The sequence below is a fragment of the Urocampus carinirostris genome, chromosome 6 (genome assembly GCF_059441175.1).
Source record: "Urocampus carinirostris isolate Australia breed hairy pipefish chromosome 6, RoL_Ucar_1.0, whole genome shotgun sequence".
In the NCBI taxonomy this organism is placed as follows: domain Eukaryota; kingdom Metazoa; phylum Chordata; class Actinopteri; order Syngnathiformes; family Syngnathidae; genus Urocampus; species Urocampus carinirostris.
In genome coordinates, this window is record NC_142354.1 from 3,668,274 (window position 1) to 3,694,037 (window position 25,764).

The following is a 25,764-nucleotide window of genomic DNA, read 5'->3' on the forward strand; positions in this document are numbered from 1 at the left end:
TGCTTTTACTCAAACCTTCTTGACTTTGACATATGTGACTTATATAATCAATAACTCAAGAATACTGATATTATATGATACTGTAAGTGTTTCATAATTTCTGTATAATACACGGTTTTTAATGCCTTCCAAAAATCTAACCACCTTACTCCCCCAAAGCACTTGTCAGAATATTGGCCTTTTATGAGAACTGATTTCTTGTTTTACTAAAATTTTAACTGTTTTTTAATAAGACAATAACCAAATAGGCAAACGTATTTAATAATTAATAATTGCTTGTATAAATGCTTATTTTAAATATTTGTATTGTTATCTCAAAATGAGTTTGAAATTATTTCTGCCCCAAATTACATTTTGGCCAGAATCTTACCCTGTGTGGAGTAGTTGTAAGATTGGGCCTTGAAAATCCAACCCGACTCAGGTCCGCTGGAATTAAAGCCCAACCTAACCCGAGCCCAACCAATTGGCTTTATTTGAGGGACTGAGCCGGAAAATACCCAAATTTTCATATTTTGAGGACACCGGATCAGGAGGGTGAGGTCCGGCTCTAAATTCCCGGTTGGGCTCAGGCTTAAGATCTTACCTCTAAAATGTGAAGGCAGCCTGTTTAAATCGAGGTGCAGCCAATGTGAAAATCAATCAATCAATTAAAAACCAAAACAGAAAAATAGAAAGTTTATATCAAATCACTTTGTCATTGATAGTCTTATTAATAAAATGAAATGAGGCTCTGCTACACCAAAGTCACTAATACTGACCCATTCATTTCATGAGTCGTGTATCATCACAAGGGTCTCAATCCCAGGTTTCAAAAATGCATCATTTGGTCATCACTTCTTGTGCAGGTTCTGAACAAAGGTGCCAACCCGGCCCGGTGGACCTGGTATTTTTGATTGACAGTTCTCGCAGTGTCAGACCTCATGAGTTTGAGACGATGCGCAAATTCATGATTGACATCCTGGACACGCTGAATGTTGCACTTGATGCCACCCGAGTGGGCGTGGTCCAGTATTCCAGTCAGGTAGGCATTCCTAAAAATGTTAATTCTTTTTACTGTTCTCAAAGGGCCCGATATAACTTACTGTGAAAATGTAAAGTAAATCTGAATTCATTCATTATTCAATCGCAAAATTACTGTTCCTAAAAAAATGTCACTACACATACATAATGTGTCTGAAATTAAATGCAGTAATACATATACAAACTAGCTACGAGAAATTTGAGATATGAAATGTCTTTTGGGCAAAAATGTTGCCTGACATGTGAGAGAAAAGCACGGCGGCGCAGTGGTTAGCGCGTGTGCGGCACAGTTCTAAGGTCTTGGGAACCTCCTGTGTGGGTTCAAATCCAGCTACCGGAGTAGCGGAGTTTGTATGTTCTCCCCGAGCTTGTGTGGGTTTCCTCCGGGCACTCTGGTTTTCCTCCCACATTCCATAGACCTGCATTTCAGGTGGATTGGCCAAAATTGTCCCTAGGTGTGAATGAGCGAGCGAGTTATCTGTCCCAGTGTGCCCTGCGATTGGCTGGCAACCAGTTCAGAGTGTCCCCTGCCCACTGCCCGATGATTGCTGGGATGGGCTCTAGCACCCCCTCGATCCTACTGAGGATAAGAGGTGCAGCTAATGAGATGAGATGTATTTTAAAGTTCAATTACTATTTGAAGGTGTTTTAAGTGATAAAGGAGGTGTTTTGTCGCTATTGTGAGGAGTATTTTAGTTTATTAACTTTTGTGGACCTCTGGGCTGGCAACTTGCTGGTTTTGCAGGGAACGCCAGAGGTCTACCACAAGTAAATCGGTCCCAAATCTTAAATCTTGCTGAAGGGTGACACCCGATGCATGAGTTTAATTTTACTTTCAAGTTATCAATTTTGCAGTTCATTCATTTTTATATGAACCGGGCAATGGTTGCTGCATGAAAAAGAAAATAAAGTTTTTTTTTTTTGCTTGTACCATATTTACATGTGTACACACACACACACACACACACACACACACTTTTTTTTACCCCCAATCCCCAAAATTTAAAGTGTCGGTATGCGATATACGCGATTGTATATTACCGTATTCAAGCAATGATTGATCAGTGAACGTATGCCGCTGACAGAACATGATCAGTATTGGAGGCAACAGAAATCGATCCCAGATCACGGCAATGACAGCGCAGAGTCCTAATCTTTAAACCTTTAGGATTGGAGATAACATAAGAAATGGCATACAATATTATCTCATTGTTACACTATTTTTACTCACGATGCAACGTTGTTCAACATTGTAATGAGAAAAAATGGAATGCCTTTTATCATGTTATCTAGATCCCTAGTGCTCTAATGATTACACATTGGTTTTAGGCTGTTATTGTTATCGTTATTATTACCAATGTTATTATTACCAATGTTATTATTTTCAGATACTATACCAGTCCACGGCACAGAAAAGGTTGCGAACCACTGGCCTAAAAAGTCTAATTGACTCAACGACGGATGTCACATGACAAGCTTATTTCCTGCCATGCCACCATTGTGCAGACTACAAATGACTTTTAGATAAATAACCATGCCCCATTCAGATAGCACAAAATAAATCTTCCTGGTCTTCCAGGTCCGCAGTGAGTTCTCGTTGAACTCTTATGGCAACATGTCCACCATGGTAGATGCGATCAATCGCATTGTCCCGCTGGCACAGGGCACCATGACGGGTATGGCTATCCGCTACATCATCAATAGTGCCTTCAGTCAAGACCAAGGTGACAGGCCCGAGGTAATATATCTTGGAATAAACACACGCTGCCCGCCGCCTTTTTGATACCGATTTTATCCCCTGGCAGGTGCCTAACGTAGCAGTGATTGTGACAGACGGCCGCCCTCAGGACCGTGTGGCAGAGGTGGCGGCCGAAGCTCGCCAGAAAGGCATTGAAATCTTTGCAGTGGGTGTGGCCAGAGCTGACATGGCATCTCTTAGGGCCATGGCATCTCCACCCTTTGAGGACCATGTCTTCCTGGTAGAGACCTTTGACCTCATCCACCAGTTTGGACGTCAATTTCAGGATAAACTCTGCGGTGAGACATTGGCACACACACACACACACACACACACACACACACACACACACACACACACACACACACATATTTTTTGGCTTCTCTATACTCTGATAAAGGTTGAGGCATTCAACCTAACATTGATGATAAACTGGTTTTTGTGTTTTATTTTGTTGTATGTTTTTGTTTGTTTGGTTCACTCATTTTAGTATTTTAATTAGATAACTTGAATGTTTACCAGCTGCGGCGCCGATGGGGCACTGACAATCTTGACAGTGTTTGCAGTCATGCTCATTTGAGATTTTTCTTACCAAATGTTGTACTATTGTCTCTGAATGGTATCCATGTACTAGGGAATACCTGTCAATCCTGAGGGACAAAAATGTATACAGGTCGAGCAAAACAATAGGAATTTTCCTGAAAAGAAATCAGATAATTTTTTAGAGGATCTAAAATGGTAATAATATTGTAAGTGTAAAAAGACTATAGAACCGAGAGTGTTGAGAAGTCCTTCACTTGTTGACGATCCTTGATTTGGTCCCATTATTTGTGTTAAAGGTTTTACCAGGCCTGCAAGGCATTTGTTACACTTTGTCATTTAAATGACTTAATTACCCCTTTGTAATTGTTAATCCATTTCTCAGGATACTTCTGTTTTTGTAAGACGTAGATGTAATTGTTTTCTTTCTCATTTTAGATGCTAATTATTTAAACTTTACACTCATAATTTTTTGTACCACAAGGTTCAAATTCAGCGTTAGCAGGATTTTGTAAACAATGGGCAAATAAAATGCCATTTTAATTAAATATTTTTCCCTTTAGGCAAAAATGTGTGTTGAATAAAATGTTTTAATCTGAAGATCATTGTTTTCAAATATTTCTGCCAAAATTTGTAAAATTTTGAATATGAAATGCAATAGAATTCTATAATTTGACATGTATGCTATTATTTCAGGCCTCACAATTAGGAACCTGGTCTAGGAAAATGGTTTGTCTAATGTTTTGTCATGGAAAAGAAGACAGGAGTCACTTTCTCTGCTTACAACTGCAGATATTAATTGTTGTGTTATCTAACAGAATATCACATAAACAACTGACTAAAACGTGTCAAAGTACTCATAAAACTCAGCATTTGTCATAAACTGTCAGAACCAGAACAAACAGGAGACTCAAACGCGTAACGTTTCACACCAAGCTTTATTGCTAAAGCGGAGAGGTCGGGCGCGGGAATACAAACGCTTGTGATTCGGTGATTGCTGGGCAGGAGAAGCAGGAAGCCCACGAGGTCGGAGGGCGGAAACGAGTCGAGCAGCCGGGGTGGGAGATCGGAGCGTGGTCGGTGAACAGAAACAAGTCAAAAAACCAGGACGGTAGATCCGAGCGTGGTCGGTCGACAGAAACAAGTCGGGCAGCCGGGACGGGATATCGGAGCATGGTCGGAGGAAGGAATCAAGTCGGGTAGCGGGAACTGGAGATCGGAGGGTTGTCGGAGGAAGGAATCAAGTCCTCAACAAATATTTAGCAGTCCTAATGACTGAATTGTGGTCGGGTAAAGACACTTTACTAGGCTGCTTTGTCATTGGAAAGAGGGGACAGTAGTTTTGCCTCCGTTCACAGGAGCAGCTGGCAAGTGTTTGAGAACCTCATCCCACGTGGCAGGCGACGTGCTTCTACTAGCAGTCAGATTTTCAACCTGCACCCTCAAACACATCAAATTGGCCTGTCTCATACACCCATACATTATCTGCACCGCTCATCTTCAGTAGTGTCGTGGGAAGCCCATCTCAGCTGTCCTCGGGCATTGGGCAGGGGACACCCTGGACTGGTTGCCAGCCAGTTGCAGGGCACACAGAGACAGACAACGCACTTGCTCATTCACACCTGGGGACAATTTGGACCTGCCAATCAACCTGCCAGGTATGTCTTTGGAATGTGGGGGGAAACCGTAGTGCCCGGAGAAAACTCACGCAGCCACGGGGAAAATGTGCAAACTCCAAACGGGGAGGCTGCGGGTAGCTGGACTTGAACCCTGAACCTCAAAAATGTGCTGCGGACGTGCTAACCATTCAGCTGCCATGTATCCCGTGTCTCGTAAAGACAACAGAAAAAATAGTACATTTAAACTTGTGACCATAAATATCAAGCATTTTTAGGCGTCACTTCTGACTTCTGAAATAGGCACTCCATTATGTGTTTTTTACAGTGGCTGTGCACTTACTTGGGTGACACTTCTCTAAGTTGATCCAAATAATTGAAATATGCTATCCTGAAAATGGAAAAACAGTTTCTTATTTCAGGGTTGAGGTTGTTGTTGATATTCTTGATTAATGGTTGTTGTTGCTGCAGGCATGAATCTGTGTTTGGAGTCTAAGCATGGCTGTGAGCACATTTGTGAAAATACTCCAGGTTCTTTCCACTGCCTCTGCCTGCCTGGATACAAACTCAACAGTGATGGCAAGACTTGTACAGGTAAGCATTACATACCTGTCAACCTCCACGGCTCCATGCCCTTACAAACTGTCATATTTTCCCTTACAAAATGCAAAATAATCTTACACCATATTTTTTTTCAAACAACGTGTTTATTTATGTAGTTTAACATGTTATATTGTACATGGGGCAGCAGTGGCTCAGGAGGTAGAGCGCTCGTCTTGGGATCAAGAGATCGCAGTTCGAATCCCGGCTCCTTCGTGTTACATGTCGAAGTGTCCTTGGGTAAGACACTGAACCTCTAATGCCCCCGGATGGTACCCATAATTGAAAAATTTGCGTTTTTCCGTACAGATTTTCTTGTACGTCGTACACGTCTTAAAATGCATAATAAATGTACTTTGTACGCCAAAACCGTACAGGTTGACAGGTATGGCATTATGATCAAGATAGGAAGAAAAAAGTAATAATACTGATGTTAATGGTGTACACAATACCATAACCATGATTCTTAGGTACCGTATAATATTTTTGTTTTCAATCATGTTGTGTTTGTATGTATGGTAATCCAGGTTGTCTAAAACAGAAACAAAAACTGGGAGGTCGCTGGTTCAAGCCTCGGCCGAGTCATACCTAAGACTTACAACATTGGTACCCATTGCCTCCCTGCTTGGCGCTCGGCATTAAGGGTTGGAATTGGGGGGTTTGGTCACCAAATGTGAATTTCCCTTCGGGGATGAATAAAGTATCTATCTATCTATCTATCGATCTATCTATCTAATGACTCCCAACACAGCAGTTGGGTCTAAAAACCCGGCGCCGATCGAAGGCAACGAGTCACTTCGCGTGACAAAATGATTTCTGGTAGATATCATGTTGATGGTTGATACTGGCTGAATAATAATAAAAATACAAAAAAAAATTATATTGAATGGGTATTTTGTTGCTCCTAAATATTATTGCAATAATGTTTACTGCACTATTTGTATAATGCTGTCAAGGACCCACTCGGGCTGGTGCAGAAGAACAGTGGAGAAACACAGATCAGTGTAGTAACAGAGGTCTTTATTTGAACATGGTTCGGAACACAGGAACTCTGGTAGCAAGGTAATAATCATGGTCCAGGGTGCAGGCGATGGGGGTCGCTGGTCCAGTGAGGGGGACAGACCAAGAGTTCGTCAGGTAGTACAGTACTTGTGATTCGTAAGGGCAGGGAAGATTTCGGTACACCGAATATACAAAACGGCTGAAACAAAAGGGCTTGGGACATGACAAAGAAGGCAACAAACTAGCCGAGAGCCAAGGGAACAGTGTGTAATGTATAATAGTGAAGAGATAGAGCCTTGATAGGAGGGAAATTAGGACAAGTGACCACAGCTGTGAGAATGGAGGAGGTAACCAAATAAGGTAAGGTCACGAGATATTAAGAGGAAAAAGAGCAAGAAAGGAAGAGATGGTGTAAAAATAGTCTATTACAGTATGTATTTTGATAATGATAATAATAATAATATTAATGATCATATACTACTTTCATAGAATCTAAGTTGCTCTTTTGGGGTGAATTAATGCAAAAGAAAATGGTAAAATGTGGATATTGTAAGTTATTTAGATGTTAAATCTGTTTTATTGGTTAACAAGCAAATGGCCCGGCGGCCGATAGAAGATTGGAGTCGATCTAAGGTTAGGAGCTGCATTATCAAATTTGGCCGCCAAAGGGCGCTAGAGATCCTAGGAAGGCAGAATACAGTAAAGCAGATGATTTTGATGGTATTTATTTGGGAGGCATTGACACGTAACTTAGATAAAGACAGTCCAGGAGGCCTTAAGTACGAGTGTAAAAAAATTTCAGCCGTCTGCGCGCACACGCACACACGCACAGATTAAAGTTTTTGTTCTTTTTATACACTCTTTAACTGCTCATGTGATAGTACAGGGAAATATATTTAATAACATATTCAGTTTGTTAATTCTGTTCATGACTGTGCTCCAAAAACAATAAAACAAATCAAATAAAGTAAATATATTTTCGAAATTCTAGTTATTTTCTAATTTTACCAAAATTAACTAAATGTTTTTTGGCAGATCACTTTGAGTATTATGTTTTTTGTATTTTTCAAGTTAAAAAAAAGATAGTTCTATCTATCTACCTTGGTCATATCCCTTAAGAGGGGTGACCGACAGCAAGACAAACACATACAATAACAAAGAAAATAAAAGGGGGAAAAATTGCAAAAAAAAAAAAAAACCACACAAACATTTTTGGACCATTACCAACCCAATTGCCCAAACACCCAAACAAGTTAGGCACCTCGGCACCTAAGTTGGTCATGCTTTTGTCCCTCCAAATGAAATGGGACACCAGAAAGCGGCCATGTCACTCGGGTCAGGGTGACACAACACACTCTTTTGTTCAACAGCAGGGCCCGACAGCTTTCACTGGTTTACCCTTGCCGCATCATACAGGTGCCCAGCCCATACTTAAGAACGCGTCCACAATCCCACTATCCTTTCACAACACCTCTCCACTCCTTCTTATCACCAACAAAAATTCCCTGTGGTGAGGGGCCTTTCCTCGTGAGAGGTAAGAGAATTCTCCCACCGTGGTCCGCTATGTGTCGTAAGAGGCGAATAAAGTGGAGAGAGCGAGGGGACTGGGGATCCTCTCCTCTCTATCTCTACTCCCTAAGAGACAGCAAGGCAAAGAAAGGGGGGCGGGAGACCGAAAGGCCTCGCAAACCCTAGTTATAGGGTTATAGGGTAAAAAAGATAGTAAACCTTAAAAACTGTTTTAAATCATGGTAAAATCTTAATTACAGCAAAATTATTCAACTACATTACCTCCCGAGTCTCAGTGACCAAATGACTGACCAAAATAAAATAAAAAAAATTAAAAAAATTAATACTGTTGGTTTTGACAACATAATAATATCAAAGGTGGGGTTAGTTATTTGAGCTTGTCCTTAAAAATTTGAAAGTAAGGAAAGTATCCTGGATTCTCACAAAGAAAAGATTTCCATCTGCCGCAGGAATGTCGAACTTTTGGACTGGCGTGACGTCATCCACTCCGCTACAAGCACCCTCGGGCATCATGTTAATCTGTTAATAAACAACGGGGTAGACTGCTGGAAGTGTGAATTTCCCTACGGGGATGAATAAAGTATATATCTATCTATCTATCTATCTAACAATGCCCAACGGGGTTCAAAGAGCCTTTATAATTGTTATTCCACTACACCTATGTGCTTTTATATTACAATAAACAACGCAATTCCGGTACACACAACACATGAGTTTGAAGTAAAGAAGGCGAGGTTGGAGAGTGACTTTCTGCTTGTCATTGCAGTTTTTTGTTAGTGTACCATGAAAATGATAACAGTAAGAAAAGGCGTGTTTCAAGGACAGAAGATAAGCCAACCCAGACCCCCAAAAAGATGAAAAATAAGACAACATGAGCTTTCTTCCAGTGATCAGTCGAACAACTAAGATTGACAGAAGCTGCAATGATCACACAAACCATAAGATGGCGTTAGCAAGTAGAAAAGTTCCAAATGCTGCCTTTAAGCTTAAAAAAATAGAAAACATAAACTGAAAAATTTAATAAATGAAAGTGGCTTCTGGATTAATTTTCAAACATTTGACGGCCCATGCATCTTGATATTTTTTAATAAAAAAAAGTGTGCCTTGGCTCAGGAAAGGTTGGGAAACACTGGTTTCGTTTAAATTAGATTAGATGAATTGGTTACTTTTCAAATAATAGAAAATTTGAATGTAAAATGTTCCTTCAAACCAAAGTGCGTTTGTGTGTTCATGTGTGCGTGGCAGCCATCGACCTGTGCGCAGAAGGCAGACATGACTGTGAGCAGATCTGCGTGAGTTCGCCCGGCGCTTTTACGTGCGACTGCAAGGCAGGCTTCGCCCTCAACCAGAACAAGAGGACTTGCTCAAGTATGTCCCTTTTTCCCATATGCAGAGTTGCATCAACCAGGTGATTTATAAGGTTTTTGTTTGTGTCACTCAGTTTTGGACTACTGTTCCTTTGGTAATCACACTTGCGAACACAAGTGTGTAAGTGTGCTCGACGGATTCCAGTGTCATTGCATGGAAGGATACTGGCTGATGGAAGATGGCTTTTCCTGCCGGGGTGAGGACACCACACACATGCATGCATGCAAAATTTTGACAGGACTTTTTGAGAAAGGGATTTTCCCTGGTTTTCAGCCATCGACTTGTGCGCCGAAGGCAAACACGATTGTGCTCAGATCTGCATAAGCTCTCCTGGAATCTACACGTGCGACTGCAATGAAGGCTTTATGCTCAATCAGGACAAGAGGACGTGCACATGTACGCAAACACACACAATAGCATACCTTATACATTCACAATAAACCAGTTTCATGTTTCCTAATAATTGTGACTTTATAACATAGCTACCCAATGGTTAGGAAATGTCATAAGATGTCAGACAGACTCTAATGCAGGACACAAGGATATGTAAAAAAGGAGTTGTGATGAAACCCCAACAGGGGCCATTCATTCGACAACAAACTATTTCACTAGATTGAAGGGAGTGTGGAACCAGGACGGCTGAGGAAGGAAAACTTAAAAAGGTGATTTTGAGTATGTTCAGGAAGATGGAGGGAATGTGGAACCAAGACTGCTGAGGAGGGAAAAACCTGGGAGGGAGACTTGAAAGGGAAGCTTGAAAATGGGTTTTGGGGTGGAGAAAATTTTAAAAAGTAGATTACAGACTACCTTTAGGGATGGTCAGAGTGGAAGATCCTGGGGACAAGGAGGGCATTGAAGAAGATATATGAATGAAAGGTGGGAGCCCAGAGTATTTATGGCAGAGGTCGGCTTATTGGTTGATGGGATGCACCTGGATAGGATAGTTGAGAGGGAGATTTGAAAATGGGGTGATGCTGTTATCTCTTGAAGAAGGGGTAGGGCTGCAAGTGCTGAATTTTGAGGTTTTTACTACTTAAAATAATTATTTTTGTAGTGTATTACGTGTAATTTTTTTAATTGTTCACTTTTCTAAATTGAAAAGATCGATTAATGGTAGAAGGTTCTGCAGGCGCTGGTGTTGCTAGCTCAAGCATGAACAGGCTGCCAAACAATTTATGGTAAAAGTGTGCCAAGTTTTGCTAATTTTATTTGAAAAATTATTTTTGCAATACACAATGCCTTGAAAAAAAAGAAAACCTATGGTCTATACTGCTGACTAAAATCAAGCAACCAGGAATAAGCCAGAAAGTTTTGTGTAGATGAAAACCGATGTGAGGCGATTGAAAAAGAACACATTACTGAAAATTGCACCTCAGGCCAAACGTGCGAACAAGGGATGTACACATTGATAGTACCCAGCATTGGAGAAGACTTTCCAGTGATTTGAAGCCCAGAGACAAAACAGTGTTTTTTGCTAGATTACACAAGCAAATTAGGTTCCACTGTTCCATGGACACGTATTCTTTTATTTCTTGTAGTATGTGTCTTTTTAAAGAAGTTTCAGGGGGTCGGCTTACATGCGATTTTATACGGTATATAAATAGTGGCAGCTGTGTAGACCAGTGCTTTTTAACCAATGTGCCCTTGACTAGACCTTGTCTAGTGTTCTGCAGGAAATTGCCCAATGTTATCTTTGCAAAATCATGATATTGGTCAATATCTCTCCTAAATAACATTCATCCATATCGGTCAGTGGCAGAAGACTACTGTTATATGATTTTATATATATATATATATATATATATATATATAAGTACAGTATATTTAATAACTGATTTTGTTTAATGTAGCTGTTTAAGGTAGCAGTGCAAAAAATAATAAAATATATCAAATAAAGTAAAGATCTTGCACATATTTTGCACAATAAGTTAGAAAAAGTTAGAACGTGGTAGAGGAAATATTAATTTGTGGATCATTTGTGCTCATTTTAAGTGTTAAAAAATATGTAATAAAACTTCAAAAACAAGGTAAAAATATAGTCAAATCCAAAATTACAGCAAAAAATGAACCAAAATGAATAACCTGTATTACCTCCGGAGCCATGGTAACCACAAATTGGATATTAAAAAACCTGTATCAATTTAGCAACAGGATAATTTAAGTTAAAGAAGAATATGAATAAATTGATTCATTTTTAAACATTTTCGAAGGATGGGTTGTCTCAAGATTTTTGAATGAAGAAAGGATGCCTTGGCTCCAAAAAGGTAGGGAAACACTGGTGTAGACGAAAGGTTATGCTGTGATTTTCTCGCCACCAATGTCAAGACCAAACCTATGTTCTTGTATTCATATGTTCAGTTGCATATATACGGACTATAGAGCGCACCTGATTATAAGCCGCACCCACCACATTTCGGGAGGAAAACCGATTTTGTACATACACAAGCCGCACCCGTATATTAGCCGCATGCGCCCACATTGAAGAAGCGCAATACAAACACAAAATCAACCCATACCCGATACAGTCCAAAAAACACATCCGGCAAAATGAACGGAAAATTATATCGGTACTTAAGATTTAATGAAGACCTGCAGAGTCCGGGTGCCCGTTGAAAGTAATCCAAGGAAAAAAGTGTATATTTCCAAAGGTAAGGGTGGGAAAAATATATATCCACTATTGTCGGCCGCGTCCACAAACACGTCTCACCTTTACTCCACTTCCCGTCAGCCCGCGTTTGCCCCGCCCCTTCTTTCTCATTTGCTCATACAAAACATATCAGAATAAGTTTCTAAAATAAATACATTACAAAAATATACAGTTGCAAATACATATTATACATGGTTACACATATTTACAAAAAAAGACGGTACACCGAGAGAGTTTTCAATGCTTTAATAATAATATTGTAACTTTCATCTCAAACCGTGCCTGTGAAGGGTAGCAAAATGCTACTAGCAACACGCTCGCAATACGGTAAACAGCTCTGTTAAAAAAACACCGTTTGTAGTGAGCACGTTTAATCCGTCCTCATGTTTCTCCCTTTAATTGACGTCATCAAAGTCGTCTTCCTTCAGTATGGGAAAGAGGCTTTGTCATGTAGATGTCGTCCCACGCTCCCTTATTCAAAAACACGCTAGCATCACGCTGGCAAAGTAAAGATTACGTGCGGTAGCTCTGTTTCCTTCTATATCAGACTGCTCAATTGCTGCTGCGTCATGTGCCTTTCTGTTTGCAATTTGCATGATGAGGATATGTCTACGCTAATTTAATTTGAGCACAAGCTAAGCAGTTGCAGTCTAAATCTTACCTTTTGTACTCGAACACCGCTGGCGGCCGTTAGAAAAATTACATAAATTGGCCGCATCACTGAATAAGCCGCAGGGTTGAAAGTTTGGGAAAAAAGTAGCGGCATATAGTCCGGAATTTACGGTAATTTTTTTTAAAACAACTAATGTTGACTGACACAGAATTTGCTTTGTGTGTATCTATATTTGGTTATCTGCACATATAGTGTTGGACATGTGTAGTTCGCTGGATCACGGATGCGGGCATCTTTGCATTAGCACGCCGGGCTCGTATTTCTGTACATGTCCTGATGGACAACTCCTGCAAGAAGATGGCAAGAGCTGTGGAAGTAAGTGCAAGTACACACATGCATTGAGGCAAGGAAACACAGTTAACGAACATACAGTGCATGCACAAAACCCATGGGTCCCTAAGCAAAATTAAATTTTGGGTCCCCCTATTATTTGATCATTTGCATACCCACTACTGAATATCTCGGTCCATGTTCTGCTCCAAGGGGTCAGGAACCTTTTTGACTCAAAGAGCCATAATAGCAAAATATTTTGATTACTTTTTTAAAGAGAGCCGTAACATATATTTTGAGACCAATTACTGCAAAACCGCCAAACCCACTGTAGCCATCTAGTGTATTTTATCACTCAACATCACTGCTGTTAACAACAGCAAAGGTATCTTCTAGTGGTAGTTAGCAATATTTACATTCAAATCACACCACACAGACAACATTCAATGGGTGGAAAGTGAGCTTACATTTAATTAATATTTTGGGGGGGACATCTCTCCGCTGTCAACATCCATGAGTATTTCCGCAAACACTGAGTGCACTGCGTGTGACGTCACATGTCCTCTTCTGTAAATGCTGACTAGTTGTGGCGTTCACACAGGAGGATCAAATCGCATACATGTTGCATTTAGTTGGAAATTTGAACAATCTCGAAAAAACATTGGATTTTACCAAAAAATCTGAATAAGCATCAAGCTATGAAGTGTGAACCTAGCCTTAGTCAGCTTCAATTTAATGACCATGACCCTGACCCAAAAATAAAATAAAAAATCATAACGTCTGAGGAAGTTTTCCCAATTTTTTCTAGAGTTTTTGACCCATCAGCAAAGAGGGTCAAATGTTGGGTCAAACATGCCCTGGGTTCGAATTCATTGCAGACAAGGGAAATACATTGTTCTGGTTAGCTCTGATGAAAGAAAAACTATGACGCCACATTTTACTCTGTACAAGATTTTAGATGCTGTAGAATGCTCAGCTTCTGAAACTGCCTGATACTCATTAGGTTTCATAACACAACACTTGACTCAATGCTTACGTTTGTTTTGTTTTATTGTACTTTCATATGGTGTATTGAATTTTTAATTTTAGCTTGTAAGACGGCTATTATCGACCTGGTCCTGTTGATTGACGGTTCCAAGAGTGTACGTCCCCACAACTTTGAGCTGGTCAAGAAGTTTGTCAATGAGGTTAGTCTTCATGGTTGTGTGCTCATAAACTTTATTCTTTGATCGTAAAGATGGCTAAAGTTATATTCTGAATTCCCTTGATATCCTGAATTATGACCCAAGTACAGTGGGACCTCGCTACTTCGTGCTTGGACGTTCGTGGATTCAGAGCATTTTTGAAGGGGCGTCGCTGCTTCGTGGTTCCATGATCGCGGGTTCAGAGCTTCGCAGGTCTAAAAAATAATAATAATAATAAAATAAAATAATAATAAAAAATAATAATATATATATATATATCTTTATTTTATTTTTTTTAAGCATTCTTGAAGGAGCGTCGCTACTTCGTGGTTCCACTGCCGCGGGTTTAGAGCTTCGCAGGTCTAAAAAATAACAGAATAAAATAATTAAAAAAAAAAAAAAAAAAATTAAATTTTAAGCATTTTTGGAGGGGATTTCCGCAGATTTTTACTTTTCGCGGGTGGTTTTGGTCCCCATTATCCGGGTCTAAAAAATAATAATAATGAAAAAAAAAATGTCTTTTTTTTTTTTTTTTTTTTAAAGGTGCGCCGCTACTTCGCGGATTTTCACTTATCGCGGGTGGTTTTGGTCCCCATTAACCGCGATAACCGAGGTCCCACTGTATAGTGATATTGAAACAGTCCATCGATCCTTCTGACAGGTGGTGGACACGCTAGACGTGTCTGAGCACGGCACTCGGGTGGGTCTGGTCCAGTATTCCAGTCGCGTCAGGACAGAGTTCACACTGAACCAGTTCCACAGCGCCAAGGAGATCCAAGCTGCTGTCATGAAGGTCGTCTTTAACTCCCTAACTACGGCGGGCTCTTAGACTGTTGATGAACAAAGTCGGGTTTTCACTATGTAACGAGTCACTGAAATATGTCATGCCACATATCATTGGAAAGCTTAAACTCTTGGGATTCAAGATATTTTATGTATTCATAGCAGAAACATCACAATCAGTCTGAAGAAAGATACCTGAAAACTATAACGCAGTTACAACTCACCCAAAAGTGCTGTGAAATTCCACTAATGAAGTCTCTGACCTTTTGATTGTCACCACTTTGGGCCGATTGCAAGCTTGTTTTCATGGTCCTAAGCCTGTGACTACCTATGAGCGCCTGTATTGAAAATAAAACAACATCACCTAATACAGTGTCATAAAAAGTGAGTACACCCCTCACATTTCTGAGTTTATTAGAACATCACTGAAGATACATCGCTTTGACACAATGAAAATAAGTATGTAATAAAGGTCTTGGGTTACTGGAAAGATATCCTGTGGTCTAATGAGACAAATATTAATTTATTTGGCTCGGATGGTGTGAAGCATGTGTGGCATCGATCAAGTGAGGAGTACAAACATGTTTGCGTTTTGCCTAAAGGTAAGCATGGTGTTGGGAATATCATGGTTTGGGGATGCACGAGTGCAACTGGAATTGGGGAGTTGCATTTTATAAAAGGAAACACAAACTCAAGAATTAACTTGACGTCAAATACACTTCTAAAATAAATTAGGCTTTTCTAAAGGGACATAGGGTAAAGGGGATGGGCTGGCCAAGCATGTCTCTGGATCTAAATCCAATAGAATATCTTAGGGGCATCCTCAAAAGGAAGGTGAAAAGCACAAGATCTTGAATATCCCCCAACTCGGTGATGTTGTCATAGAGGAGTGAAAGAGAATCCTAGTGGCAATTTGTGAGTCTCTGGTAAAATCCATGGCCAGGAGGATTAAAGTGGTTCTGCAAAATCATGGTGGCCATCCAAAGTATTGAACTTTAGGAACTGTTACCTAAGGGCGATCTCACTTTTTTTTTAGCAGGGGATTCACTACTAATGGCTAATGGAGCTTTTTGAGAGGAAACATAAATTTACTCTGCTATATAAGCTTTACACAGACTACCTTTCATTTTGTCAACACAATGTTTCCTCAGTGTTCTCCAAATCTCTGCAGAAATGTGAGGGAAGTCAAGTATCAAAGTACTTGGTGAAAAAACTACTCATTTACCGAGTAACTGTAGCAATCTATTATTTATTGATTATATTTTATTCAAACAACCATTCAATCAGTTTATTAAATCATCCAAATCATACAAAGTCCATCCAATTAACAATGCATTCAATTTTATTTAAACTTAGATTAAAATAATCAAGGTAAACTCAAGTATTTTAATAAACAATAAAATTATAATAGTATGAATCAAAAATATGAATTAAGCAGAAGTAGCACATTTAAAATCCCAGTACTTTTTAACAGGCTCTGTGTGTTATGTAATGGAGTAACAGATTAAATATAGCTGGTTACTACCCACTTCTGGTTGCATGTACTCCAGAGTGTCTACAAACTCATGACATGTATTGTTTTGTTGCATTTTTCCCGGGCACAGATGGCGTACATGCAGAAGGGTACAATGACAGGTTTGGCCCTGCAACACATGTTGGAGAAAAGCTTCTCAGAGGCGGAAGGTGCAAGACCGCAAGCCCGTGGAATTCCCCGAATCGGCCTTGTGTTCACAGATGGACGCTCTCAGGACGACATCAGCGAGTTCGCCAAGGCAGCCAAACAAGCTGGTCAGAGCTGAATAGTCAATTATTGTCATTATTTGTCATTACTTTCCTGCTATGTAAAATTTTCCTTGATTGCCCTGAGTACACTTCTTGTTTCTCTCTGTTTTTTTCACAAAAGCAAACTGGTAATGGGAACATGGGAATTTCAAAATAGAACGCAGTAATTCTTCAGTTTTTGTTGTTGCGGGGTTTGTGTTCCAGGAAGGATCCACGATAGTCAAAATCTGCTAAGTAGAAACCTTTATTTATTGATGACAAACATTATTAACAGGCTCAAGCATGTGTTTAACAGATAAAATTACTGTACGATATTTTTTACAAATAACTTCACTCCTGTCAAATTACAATTTTAAAATAAACTTGATGTCCGGTCACTACTTTTTTAATACATACAATATTTTGTCGCCGTCATTTAGAAATCATTGGGGGAAAAAAATGTGGCATAAAACTGTTAACGTAATTATAACATTCCAAACTACAAATTAAGGCACTATCCTCTTTCAATTTACTTCTTTACAGTCAATTTATAATTTTAAGAATAATCTATTTGCTATACTCCACTATTGAGTGGCAATGATTCCAGCACACTACTTTTTTTACATTAGATGATATTTTGTCGCCATTATGTGGACGTTTTTGTGAAACAATATGTGGCGTAAAATGCTTTTACCTTCCTTTAACGTGGCGAGAAGTCCAAATTTTGTTGGCAATAGAACCGACAAAAGGCAAAGAAAAGTTCCTTTGTCTTTTGTCGGTTCAGAGTGTCTTGTTGTCACGATGACTTTCAGAGAAACTCGAAATTGAAAAACCTTTGCACATTGTCATCTTGTCTCAGCCAGATACAAATGCAGGACACAAGGAAACGTAACGCAAGGGATGTGATCAAACGCCGAGAAGGGCCGTTTATTCAAGAGAAGACTTCACTAATGATAAGGGGGAGTAGGCCTTAACCTGCTGAGAAGGGAGACTTAAGAGGGAAACTTGAGGGGTTCTTGGCGTTGGGAAATTCTTAAAAGGGAGATTTGGGAGAACCTTTAAAAAGATAGCAGGAGTGGAAGATCTTTGAACAAAGAGGAAACTGAAGAGTAAAGTGTGAGAGGAGAATATTTAAATCTTGTAGGGGATATTTGGGAGGACCTTTAAGAAGAAGGTTGAGGTAGCAGGTCTTGGAGTCGATGAACTTGGAATGAGGAGGGGACTGGAGAAGAAAGTCGTGTCAGGAGAATCACCTGGCAAGATGAAAAGGTGACTGGAGGTGCCAAACCAGGACACACGTATGCGTCAAGCTGTTTTACCGACGACCTAGAATGCAACTTTATTGATGCACAGGCAGACACAGGCAGAAAGGGTGTGCGGCGACTGTTTTGCTAATCAGAATGCAGAACACAATGCACAACGAAAATCTGTTAAACCTCAAAAAGTAAACTGTGATAGAGCCAGTGATCATTTATTACTGTACTCTCAAATATTGCAAGATTTTGCTCTTTCCTATAATTGGTTGGGACGTTAAAAATGACATTTTTCGCAAGGTTTATGTTACACTTTTTTTCATCCCCAAGTGGACGCTCACTTCACGATGTTGGCTTTTATCCAGGCATTACCATGTACGCGGTCGGCGTAGGCAAAGCATTGGAGGAGGAGCTTCGTGAGATCGCTTCAGAGCCTTTGGAGAAACATTTCTACTACGCGTCGGACTTCAGTGCCATCAGCACCATCGCAAGCAACCTCAAGCTAGACGTGTGTCCTGGTAAGCAGTGTTCGTCGCATTACTGAAAAAGAGTGACAAGGTACAGTTCAGATTCAGATTCAGATTCAGATCTACTTTATTGTCATTCTAGTACACGTGTATACAGAACGAAATGTCGATGCATCTGACCCCCACAGTTTCCTTGAATGTACAGATATAAATAATGTTGTATTGTATTTTGGCTACGTATAGTATTTTACCATAGTGCCGATAGTGCAAGAAGAGTAGCTAACCAGATGTGCAAAATGGGCAGTCAGGTTAACAAGTCAGGTACACAGTAACATTAACACTGTAACAATAACGCTGTAATTACAATAGTGCAGAGAGCAATGTGCAAGGAGTGGCAAGCTATAAAAACAGTTATTAATTACTTTATTTAAAAAGTAATTCACTTACCTCCTAGATTACCTTACAACAAAAAGTAGTGCGTTACTCTGAAAATAACGATCTAGTTAGAAATTACTGTATAATAATTGCATAGAAGCCTACCTGTACAACTGCTTTAAATTAGCCACATAATGAAACAAATGACCGAGTAGGGAGAATATCTCCTTGAGGAGATATTCAGCCTCCTTGTAATTTGTGCTTGATACTCCTGAGATTGGTAATGCGGATCAATGGTGGTATGTGACAATGTGAGTGATGTTGGACTTTGCAACAATTAATGATGATCTGCATTTAATGAGTAACACAGTGTAAGCCCCATGTAATATGTACACTGGGGTCAAAAAATTTTGTTGATACGTTATAGTACTCGTTACCGGAAAAAGTAACGCGTTAGTCCCAATACTGCTGTAAAGCGAGGGGGATGCAAACATGAACACACTTTAAATTCTATTTATTATTTATTTATTGTTTGGTAAAAACCCCGTTTTTTTTCCTTTGGCTGATATGCGTTCACAGAGGAAAGTCAAGGGGAGATTGAGATTAAAGACCCTTGTGCGTGTGAGAATCTAGTGGAGTTCCAGCAGGCAACCATGAGCAATCTGGACCGCATAACGCAGTCGCATATCCTTTTCTGGCTGCTTTTAGGTGGAGTGGTCCCTCTGGTACTCACAGGGTTGAGGAGGGCAGATTTTGATTTGAAAAAAAACCCAGAATGTTTTTGTTGAGAGTGAACTTACAACTTCAATCTCAAATTTTGGCTGCATTGAAACTGGAGTTCAGGCACCTGGACTCAAGTCAAATCAAGACACATTTATTTATACAGCCCTTAATCACAAAAAAAAATTCTCAAAAGACTGCACAGGATTCTAATTACAAAGAGTCATTTTTAAGATTTTCCTTTATAAATCATCAGTTATTAGGATCGAGTTTTTAGGATTCACGGAAAGTGTGCAATAATACTTAAACAAATGTAGGCATTTAAGCACTCCAACGAAAAAATTACATCAATATTTAGTCGATTTAGCAGAAATAACAGGATCTAAACACTTCCTATAGCTTCCAGTGAGGGTCTCGATTCTGGTTGAAGGTTGTTTAGGCCATTCTTAACAAAACATCTCCAGGTCTGAGATGTTCTGACTGAGATGGAGTTTGACACCCCTGGTCTATATGATATATTTACCTGAAAATGCTGACATGAACAACCAATGATTTTAAAGAAAAGTCTTGAAAATGCTCTTTTCAAATGACTGTTACAGTTGGCTGAATTTTGATGGAGGCTGTAAAAGAGGTGTCGGTGTTCTCCTATCACTTGAATATGTGTTACATCAAGGCCTCATTCGGGCTCTCCAATTGTCCTAAGTTTTTCTCCTTAATGTCTTCTTGTGTCCACTGACGACCATGAGCGCTCGTTTGGAGAAGCTTGAGCAGCACCTGCTTAACAGGAAGTAATGCATGGAAAGCGAAGACATGTCCCACCACCTTACACCTACGGAAACATCAAAGGATAATCAACGTAACAACAGTGACACAAAGGACAACAGTGACCAGAAAAATAGCGGCAAAAATAGCAACAGACCTGGACTACAACAAGAATAAGATGAAGCAGAAAGACATCGACAATGACAAGGACAAAAAGATAAACCGAAAGATAAGGCAATATTGACAACAAAGAACAACACTCAATGAAAAACAATAAGCTATAAGAGCTTCCCTGCTTGCATATTTACTTTTGGGAAAAGATGAACGCACCAAAATCTTTAGATTTTTTTTTTTTGCAACACTTTGGCGTTTGAAAGTTGTTATGGCGATGACCACTCAATGTTTGACTCCTCGAAATATGACCGAGGTGGATATAAAACCGAGGCTCTATGATAAAAAGTGATCTGAATTGACCTTTTAATTTGAGTTTGTTTTTTGAATATTTGTATTTGCTGGACCCCAATAAATGGCTTACAAATACTTAGGTCTATTGCCAGACGACACTGAAAAGCAGTGCTATGAAGTGTCATATTTTTGGAATTTGACGTTTGTCTGCAACAAAAGGTTGTTGACTCTACAAGTCAATTAGTCTGTTTCCGTTCCCACTGCAATACAACATTTGCACTTCTTTCCGACTTTGCCAAGCCTCTCTTTGTCCTTAAATAAACAAATATATATAGTTGTTTTTTTTTTTCGGAATGATGCATGATGGGAAATCGCCAGGCGGCAGAAGCATGGGCAAAGTAGCATCAAACCGCTCGCTTCGTTTGCAACGAAAAAAACGATAGAGATAGAGGCTTCCGCGGCGAACTCCTCTGACTTGATTGATTTGCCGTTTTGTGATAGTCGGTGTTTACCGGATGGTACCCACAATTGACAAATTTGCGTTTTTCCGTACAGATTTTCTTGTACAACGTACACGTCTTAAAATGCATAGTAAACATGCTTTGTACGGCAAAAACGTACAGGTTGACAGGTATGCAATAACCTCTTTCTCTGTAAAGCTTGTATTAAGTGACACTTAGATCAACGTTAGAGGGATACTTTGCCTGAATAACGTCTGTGTGTGAAGTAATAATCACCACACCAAAGAATTTGATTTCTATTTTATCAATATTTTATTTTTGTACCATTGATCAGTACCACACTGTTGGCATTGGCGTACAGCTATTCAACGGTCTGAACTACTTTCATGCTGTACTTGCGCATGCTGGCCCACAGAAAGAGATCTGGTCAATTGCCTGGACAAAAGATCAACCCAGTATGGGATAGTTATCAGCATTAAAAAGAAAGTCGTGATCAACAACCCCCAAGGTATCACCACAAATATCATCATCAACCACCAGGAGCTGAGACCTGTCACCAAATTTAAGTATATTAGAGCTGTCATGTCATGTCATATTTATTTGTATAGCCCTTTATCACAAGGTGTCTCAAAGGGCTGCACAGATTATTGCAAACTACTGACTATTATTACACCATCCCCTTATCTAAAATTTACATGAGGGCAAGGAAAAACTCAAAAACCTAACATTTTAAAGTCATGTTTATTTGTGTAGCCCTTAATCACAATGAGTCCCAAGAAGGGTCAAAACCAGAAATCAGGGCCAGGATAGCTCGACTAGGGCTGCACTTGCCAGAGTTAAACCCATTATGAGGGACAAGAAAATCGCAGTCAAGTCAAAGATCAGACTCATGCAAGCGATGGTTACAGGAATGCTACAGGAAACTTGTAAGCATCAGCTACTGTTCAAGGCGAATGTGACAAACAAAAGAGTGTGCAACACCATAAGAGGACGCATTGGACCCTACAAAAAACTGTTGTCAACTGCGCAGTCGTAAACTGCAGTGGTATAGTCATGTCACAAGATTTTCAAGTCTGGCCAAGATCGTTCTCCAGGGCACAATCCAAGAAGAGGATGACAGAAAAAGAACTGGGCCAACAACATCAAGGAATGGACAGGTGCAAAGTTTGCCACAACCCAAACCCAGGCCAGGAACAGACAGCATCGGAGAGAGTTGTTCAGAGTTGCACCCTCAGGGGTGCCCCAATACTTTGCCTGAGTAATGTCTGTGTGTGATGTGTTAATGTTGCGGTGACACACCAAAGAATGTTTAAATGTATTCATATTGTATTTCAAAAATCTCAGTATGATTTCAGGATGATGGTTTGCGTCCCATGCCTTAATGTAAAAGTTAAAGGGACAGTGTGTATTATTTTACCACTACCGTAAATTCCGGACTATAAGCCGCTACTTTTTTCCCAAACGTTCAACCCTGCGGCTTATTCAGTGATGCGGCCAATTTATGTAATTTTTCTAACGGCCGCCAGCGGCGCTCGAGTACAAAAGGTAAGTTTTAGACCGGTGGAATATATGCGCCGAGGAAGACTGCAACTTCTTGGCTTGACTAGCGGCGAGAAATCTTTCACCAAAACTTGCCGCATGCTAAAAGCAACTTTTTCGCAAATCTGCCAGTGGATCCTGACAGCGTGGGGCAGCATCAAGAAAATCCACCATCACCAACGGTTTCCGAAAAGCCGGTTTGCTGCGTGACGGAGAGGAGCGCACAGAATCAGGAGTGGATTAGAGTTCAAGCAAAAGTGACAGCACGAGTCCGGTTGCCAGAGCGTGGGACAACGTCTATATGACAAAGTTTCTTTCCGACACTGAGGAAGATGACTTTGATGGCTTCACTTCTAATGAGGAAGATGAGGAAGGTTTACCGTGATTTTTACAAGTATGGTATGTTTTTTTAACAGACCCGTTTACTGTGTTGCGAGCGTGTTGCTAGCGTGTTGCTACCTGTCACAGGCACCGTTTGGGATGATTATTATTATTAAAGCTTTGAAAACTCTCTCGGTGTACCGTCTTTCTTTGTAAATATGTGTGACCATGTATAATATGTATTTGCAACTGTATATTTCTGTAATGTATGGACTTATTCTGATATGTTTTGCACGGGCGAATCAAAAAGAAGGGGCGAAAACAACGGGGGGCTGACGGAAGTCGGAGTAAAGGTGAGATGCGTTTGTGGACGCGGTTGACAATAGTGGATATATACTTTTCCCACCCTTACCTATGGAAATATACACTTTTTTCCTTGGATTACTTTCAACGGGACCCGGAATCTGCAGGTCTGCATCAAACCTTAAGTACCGGTGTCATTTTCCTTTCATTTTGCCGGCTGTGAATTTTTGGACTGTGCACTTTAATGATGGACATTCAGTTTCGATCGCGGGACTTAAAGTCGAGTTTGGGTTAATTTTGTGTTTGTGTTACATGTTATAATGTGGGCGCATGCAGCTTATATACAGGTGCGGCTTGTGTAAGTACAAAATCGGTTTTCCTCTTAAAATGTGGTGGTTGCGGCTTATATTCAGGTGCGCTCTATAGTCCGGAATTTATGGGCAGATGTATTCGGTTGTGCAACCAAAACAAGTGCTAAAAATCAATTAAAAATTTTTTTTTTTATATGAATGACATTTTTTAGAAGGCACTGAACATCACACTCTGTCCCTTTAAGTCAGACCTGGGCACTCCGGTCCTGGAGGGCCATACGTCCTGCCAGATTTTGAAGTTTGCTCTTCTTTAACTCAGGTGATACAAATTATAACCTCGTTAGCAAGCTAGCAAGTGCTCGTTAACGATACTGGTGATTGGAATCACCTGTATTGGATCAGAGAAACCTCAAAAATCATGCAGAACTTACGGCCCTCCAGGACCGGAGCGCCCAGGTCTGCTTTAAGTGCAGCTCTAGCGAATCATGGACACATTTATTACCGCTAGATTTGTTTTTATGCGAATTCTTCTTATTTTTTTATTTTTGGATCTTATTTTGTGTAAGGAATTTCCCCCAAAAAGTTTTTTGTGAAAAAGTGGAATGTTATTTTGTTTTTTGGGGTGAAAAACCTCACCCAGACCCTAGTTCTTGCGCCCCCCAAATAAATCGAGTTTGAGACCACTGACATAAGAAAAACTTTATTTGTCACATTGACTTTCAAATAAGAATAAATGTAAATAAATTAAATTGATGTTGCCCAAATGGTAAATGACATTTTAAAACACCATTAAAAATATGCATGTTGAAAATGGTTCAAGAGAAAACAGATACAGATAAAAACATGATTTTTATGTATAGAATTTGGTGCACTCAAAAAACAAAACATATAAATGGACAAAATATACTCATTGAAAAGTAATAAAAATGTTGCATTTTTAATAATCAGCAAAAGAGGTCAAAGGGGTGTGTAGTTTGGGGTGTTCTTTAAAAGTTTCTCTATTAGGTATGTGGTTACAAGGCCCAACTAATTTCTAAGAGCCTTTACAGTATTTCTGCGCATGCGCCAATTTGCTTTACTCTTACTTAAAGCCATGGTTTTTCAGAACGCGCAAAACAGTAGGTAGAAGAAAAGTGGGCAGAGATAGGGAGAATGGAGAATGACTTTATGCTCGTCATCGTCGTTTTGTTACTGTAGCATTAAAATGCATTACCACTTTCCACCCTTCATTTGCACTTGCCACACATTCGGACAAATCCTTCCAGAACTCCTCTCTCCTCAGCCAGAACCAGGTCCATATGCACTTATAAACATCCATATTTCTACACCCCACTTTAACCTCACCCACATCAATCTGGAAGATATCTATTTCCACTCCACCAGTTTTTCCTTTGCTTTCTCGCTCACAAGCACAGCCACTCCTTATCTAACATGTCCACCCTTAACTACAGACTTTCTACCATACATACCTCCAAGCTGTAATTCACCCTTTCCTTTCATCTTTGTTTCACTCAAGGCTAACACATCAACCTTCATTTGAGTCATCATCCTTCCGATCTCGTCTTTCTTCCACTCAGTCGCTTTACTTCCATATCCTCACACATTAAGTGACCCTATAAATAGGGTTTGCGAGGCATTTCGGCCTTCCTCAAAAGTCCCTCCATAAAATTCAGCTGGTTCAAAACGCCTCTGCTCGCATCATCACAAAAACATCTTCCCAGCAGCACATCACCCCCGTTCTCCAACAGCTACACTGGCTTCCTGTTCAACATCGCATCAGCTACAAACTGATCCTATATACCAGTACATATATGGCCATTCACAACCTGGCCCCGCCTTACCTGTCCGACCTTCTCCACGTGCACGTCCCCACTCGCTCCCTCAGATCCTCGTCCTCCCTCCGACTGTCAGTGCCCCCTGCCCACCTGAGCACCATGGTAAACAGAGCCTTCAGTCGCGCTGCTCCAAAGCTTTGGAACAATCTACCTCCGGACCTCCAAAACTGCACACCTCTCTCCACTTTTAAGTCCCGTCTAAAAACACACCTGTTCAGGACTGCCTACAACACATAGCTTCTCCATTTCCTATGTTTTTATGATTTTATGTCTTGTTTTT

The 25,764-nt window shown here is 40.1% G+C and overlaps 1 protein-coding gene across 2 annotated transcripts in view; it reads left to right on the forward strand.

The window, feature by feature from the left end:
• matn4 (matrilin 4) overlaps window positions 1-20,827 on the forward strand; it is a 33,100-nt gene extending 12,273 nt beyond the window's left edge. For both annotated transcript variants that reach the window (XM_088337492.1, XM_088337491.1), the window contains exons 3-16: window positions 846-1,021; window positions 2,600-2,758; window positions 2,826-3,057; window positions 5,386-5,508; window positions 9,292-9,414; window positions 9,488-9,610; window positions 9,688-9,810; window positions 12,927-13,049; window positions 14,094-14,191; window positions 14,850-14,981; window positions 16,576-16,759; window positions 18,351-18,503; window positions 19,407-19,510; window positions 20,280-20,827. In XM_088337492.1, the coding sequence (XP_088193618.1) occupies window positions 846-1,021; window positions 2,600-2,758; window positions 2,826-3,057; window positions 5,386-5,508; window positions 9,292-9,414; window positions 9,488-9,610; window positions 9,688-9,810; window positions 12,927-13,049; window positions 14,094-14,191; window positions 14,850-14,981; window positions 16,576-16,759; window positions 18,351-18,503; window positions 19,407-19,510; window positions 20,280-20,339 (1,913 nt within the window). In that variant the 3' untranslated portion in view covers window positions 20,340-20,827. The remainder of the gene's footprint in view (window positions 1-845; window positions 1,022-2,599; window positions 2,759-2,825; window positions 3,058-5,385; window positions 5,509-9,291; window positions 9,415-9,487; window positions 9,611-9,687; window positions 9,811-12,926; window positions 13,050-14,093; window positions 14,192-14,849; window positions 14,982-16,575; window positions 16,760-18,350; window positions 18,504-19,406; window positions 19,511-20,279) is intronic.
• Window positions 20,828-25,764: the final 4,937 nt, after the last annotated feature.